Raw genomic sequence first — 5068 nt, 5'->3', positions numbered from 1 at the left:
ACTGTTACTCGAACCATCCAGTCATTCTCTAAAATTGAACATTAACTTTCTTAAAAGTGCTTTAAAAGTCCAAACACCCACAGCTACAAACATCTGGCTGGCACCACCCCTTCTAGGTATCCTGCAAAGGATTCTCATCGCATCATTATATGCAACATGCAGCTTCTGCATGCTACATTGTTTGTAGGATGACCACAACGGGGGGCAGTATATAGAAGTGTGCAATACGCTTTAAACAAAGCCACTTTAACTGGAAGTGAACAAAAGCTGAATTTGCGTGTGATAGTATTTGCCTGCACATAGAGCTTACACCGTTGTCATCATCATCATTCATTTGCTCAGTAATAAAGTGGCCGAGGTATTTCATCTTTTTATAAACTTCAAGAGGTTTTTGGGGCAGTTTAAACAAAGGAAAATGTAGGTGTTTATCCTGCTTGGTTCTACATATCAAAACAGCACTTTTAACAGCATTGTACTTTATATCATATTGCACACCATATTCAGTACAGACATTGAGAAGATCCTGTAACCCAGCACTGCTTGGACTAAAAACAACCAGGTCATCTGCATACATAAGATGATTTATCAATGTTTTACCTAATATACACCCAGTGTTACAGGCTCTCAGCTGTATGGACAAATCATCAACATATAGATTAAATAAAATTGGAGACAAAATCCCACCCTGTCTAACACCATTGCTGACACCAAAGGGGGCAGAAATACTGCTTCCCCATTTAACCTGCATGTTCTGATGAGCGTACCAGTAAGAAAGAATCCTCACGATGTACTGAGGAACTCCCCGTCTCTTCAGTTTATCAAAAAGGCTTCTGTGGTTCACAGAAATCCAGAACCAGAACACACTAACTCTGTCAAACAAGATTCTTTCTAACACCTTAGATAAAATACTGGCTAGTGCAATCGGCCTATAATTATCCAAACAGCTCACATTTGCAGCTTTGTCCTTCATAACTGGTACCAGTAAAATACACAGCATTGAGTCTGGTAATATGCCATGAATCATAAACCCAGTGAAACAGAGTGCTAGAAGAGGAGCTAGCCTTAAACTAGCATGTTTTAAATGTTCTGCAGTGATGTGATCCAAACCAGAAGCTTTATTATCAGATAACCTATGAATGGCTCCATTTACTTCATATGTCCTTACGCTTATTGTGTCATTACTCATGTCAAAATTGTCCTCATATGGTTCACTTTTTATACAGTTAAACAATGCACTGTAATGCTGTCTCCATAATGCTGCAATGTTATCTGCCCCAGAAACCCCTTCAACAGTTGATGGTAGAAATGGTTTACAGTCATTAAGAGCTCTTTTCAAAAATCTGTCATATTATTACACAACATTTTCCTGGCCAAAGAATCTGCTGTCAGCATTTGCTCATTTTTAGTTATAAAGCGAACAGCGTACTTATATCTGGCATTAGCACATTTTTTCTGGGCCTTGTTTAGGTCTTCTAGCCATGGCCCAACATTTATAAGCTATGCGAGCTTCATCATGGTACATGGATACATGTTCTTTCCAGCCAGGTCTGATGTTAGGTTTCTTATGCTTATATTGTTTATCAAGCAGTGTACCACTTTCATACAGAGCAGTCACTATATCATCATACATGGAGCAGAGTAAATGTTTATGCACAGCATTCTTACAGTTGACATCCTTGCACAAAATAGCTTCTTTGGGCAAAGAAATGTTGTTCAGATGTATATCGGTATTACTATGATAAGCTAAGAAATCATCTTCACCAAATGCTGACCAGTCTAATTTTACACTGGTAGCAATATTAGCAATATTATTTCCAGTTGTTGCTGGCATTTGTTCCACATTCACAGTAAAACCAAAAGGTATATGGCCTGACAGAGTTACCTCATACCTAATAGTCATGTTTGCTAAAGCCGCATGTCCATCAGCTGTACAGATACAGCGGTCCAGCCATGATGTACTATGCCAGGCTTCACTTATGTATGTATAGCTCTCTGCAGGCAGTAACATTTGGGTAGACAGGATAAGATTGTTAACTTCACAAAAGTGGGTTAAGTGGTTAGCAAACCAAGAACTGCTGTCTGTGAGATCAGCATTAAAATCACCCAAAACATATGCTGTAAGTATCGTTGTCTTGAATAAATGTATTAATAAAGGCCAGCCTACTAAGGTATTCTTGCTCATTTTGACAAGAGGGAGCATACATATTAAGAATGATAAAACTACTATTATTTTGTGTATATTGTATACCAATACACCAGTCTACATTCAGTCTAATTGGCTTTATCTTTTAAATGATTTGATAAAAGTTGTGTTTTCCATTAAGCTCTGCGTTTTGGGGTGTGTTTCATTCAGCTCTGGTTTGAATCACTGCGCTATGGCTTCACTTCCTTATCAGGACTTTTGATTTTCCCGCTTCAACAGACGAGCCGTTGATCACGCGCACAGATTGGACCAATTAGCGCTGCCCACACGCCGGCGCTGGCTTTATAAGACTGGTGACGGCACTGAAGAAAGGAAGCCGATAGTTACTAAACATGGCTAGAACGAAGCAGACAGCACGTAAATCCACCGGAGGAAAGGCTCCCAGAAAGCAGCTAGCTACAAAGGCTGCCCGTAAGAGTGCCCCGGCCACCGGTGGCGTGAAGAAGCCTCACCGCTACAGGCCCGGAACCGTGGCTTTGAGGGAGATCCGCCGTTACCAAAAATCTACTGAGTTGTTGATCCGCAAGCTACCCTTCCAGCGCCTGGTCCGGGAGATCGCTCAGGACTTTAAAACAGACCTGCGCTTCCAGAGCTCTGCTGTTATGGCTTTGCAGGAGGCAAGCGAGGCGTACCTGGTCGGTTTATTCGAGGACACCAACCTATGCGCCATTCACGCCAAGAGGGTCACTATCATGCCCAAAGATATCCAGTTAGCCCGCCGCATCCGCGGAGAGAGGGCATAAGCTGATCTGAGACTACTTTATACACAACAACGGCTCTTTTAAGAGCCACACAACTACATCTGAAGAGCTAATTTCACAAGTCAATAGTCCCTGATTATGAAAACTTGTTACAAATTGTTCGTAAGAGAGCACGGGAAAATGCTGTTCTACCTCTCACTTGGCTCTGTGGTGAAAGAAAAATAGTTAAATTAGAAACATCGAAAGTTTGTCATTTTAGAGAACGTTTCACAGGAGATTAAAAAAACTCATGTGTCCGTGAAGGTTTTTTTTTTTTTTTTTAAACTTGCTTTTCTGATATAACTCTAAATAGAAAATGTTCACCTTAAATCACAAACACAGCGCAGCTCTGAGCCACCGGATTAGAAGCCATTTCTAGAGACTACGTCACAGCGCGTTATGGCATCCATTTTGTTTAAAAAAAAAGTAGTTATGTCCTAAGGCAACTAATGTTAGGTTTTTACAGGGAAATAGAGTTTCATTGAGAAATGAGCAAGACAGTCATTTTAAGGTTAGGAAAGGTGGATATTGGAAAGCTAGGTGGAAAAAAAGTTAACATTGTTTACTTCACATCAGCGGCGTCGCCATTTTTGTTTGGGGCACGAAGCCAGCCCAACGAGTTACTTACAGCCACAACGGCCGTTTCAACGGCCCATAAGTTCTATGTACAATCACGTTGCAATGTTTAAGAGTCTCATTAGCACTCTTAACAGTTTCACATAATTCGGTGTACCCAAGCCACTAATTGTAAAGTTGGAACACTTATTTCTTAAGACGAGTTATGTGGCTCTTAAAAGAGCTGTTGTGTTGGAATCAAGACAGTAGCGTTAACCTCCGAAACCGTATAGAGTACGGCCCTGCCTTTTAAGAGCATACACCACATCCATTGCGGTCACAGTCTTTCTCTTGGCGTGCTCGGTGTAGGTGACTGCATCGCGGATTACGTTCTCCAGAAACACCTTAAGTACACCACGGGTCTCCTCGTAAATCAGGCCGGAGATACGCTTCACACCACCGCGACGGGCTAGACGACGAATGGCGGGCTTAGTAATGCCTTGGATATTATCACGGAGAACTTTGCGGTGCCGTTTAGCGCCTCCTTTCCCGAGTCCCTTTCCCCCTTTTCCGCGTCCACTCATTTTGTCAGCTAAAGTGATACTGATGAAAAGTCACCGCACCGGTGCGACTTTAAGTCAGTACAACGGACGTATTTGAAAGCCCCCAGCGACAACGTGATTTGAGGACGTAATAGGAAACAGGGACCTGCCCTTTCGAGTATGGTTGTTCTCGTTGTGTCTGAACATGAATTAAAACATTTAAAACTGTTTTTAATATCAGCGACATATTTACAAATAATCACATTTGAATCAAAGAGACACATGCTTTTCAATTTTAACAATTTATTGGCATTTAAACGTCTTGATGCATGCTCAATCATCCAGGTAAGTAAATCTCCAAAGGTTCATTCTGTTTATCTGGACGTAGCGTTTTCCAGATGAACAGAATCAACTTTTGGAGATTATTGGTGTTTAATTTTATTTGAATGTTTAATTTTATTTTGATAGTTTGATGGTTATCTGATGATGTTGGACTAGAAATATTTACTCCCATTATTTTCTATTCTATTACAGACTACTAGCAACCATCGTGATGCCCCGGCCAGCTACCGGCTCCTTTCGCCAACCTACACAGCTATGCAACCTCCCCAGCAAATAGTCTGTGTTCAGTGCCTTCTCTCACGACAGTATGCTTTGAAACAATCACAAATTCATTGTAATCTTAAATCTTAATCTTAAAACACTAATTTATGTTGCTGAATATCATCATATTTTGCTTTTTTAGATTCCAGAGACTCTGAGGCAAGAATTAATTTCTAAATTGTCTTTGTGCATTTACAGGTAAACAATATCTAATATTTTATCTAAATGACTGCTTTGTCTTTGAAAAGGTGAAGAGTGACGGTGACAGTCCAGTTCTACTCCAAGTACATCCTTACGGTGGCTCACAAGACAAGGCCACATTCCTGTCCTGCCAGAAGAAAAGAGAAACTTCAGAGTCTTCACGCAGTTCAACCACACCTGTCATATTCCGTATGACAGGGGTCTCAAACTCCAGTCCTCCAGGG

At 41.0% G+C, this 5068-nt stretch overlaps 2 protein-coding genes across 2 annotated transcripts; one reads left to right on the top strand and one right to left on the bottom strand.

Moving 5' to 3' along the window:
• Positions 1-2465: 2465 nt before the first annotated feature.
• On the top strand, positions 2466-3135 carry LOC102203721 (histone H3). The gene has a single exon (XM_005734165.1). The coding sequence runs from the start codon at positions 2536-2538 to the stop codon at positions 2944-2946; it is 411 nt and encodes a 136-aa protein (XP_005734222.1). The 5' UTR covers positions 2466-2535; the 3' UTR covers positions 2947-3135.
• A 95-nt stretch (positions 3136-3230) lies between these two features.
• Positions 3231-4377, bottom strand: LOC102203438 (histone H4). Its single transcript, XM_005734164.1, has 2 exons — positions 3302-4377; positions 3231-3267 (listed from the first exon to the last, which is right to left on the bottom strand). The coding sequence occupies exon 1, from the start codon at positions 4080-4082 to the stop codon at positions 3771-3773; it is 312 nt and encodes a 103-aa protein (XP_005734221.1). The 5' UTR covers positions 4083-4377; the 3' UTR covers positions 3231-3267; positions 3302-3770.
• Between the last annotated feature and the right edge of the window lie 691 nt (positions 4378-5068).

Source organism: Pundamilia nyererei, unplaced genomic scaffold, assembly GCF_000239375.1.
Source record: "Pundamilia nyererei isolate P.nyererei 1_Seehausen unplaced genomic scaffold, PunNye1.0 scaffold00057, whole genome shotgun sequence".
In the NCBI taxonomy this organism is placed as follows: Eukaryota; Metazoa; Chordata; class Actinopteri; order Cichliformes; family Cichlidae; genus Pundamilia; species Pundamilia nyererei.
Note: the sequence above shows the minus strand (reverse complement) of the source record. Positions and strands in the feature narration are given on the sequence as shown.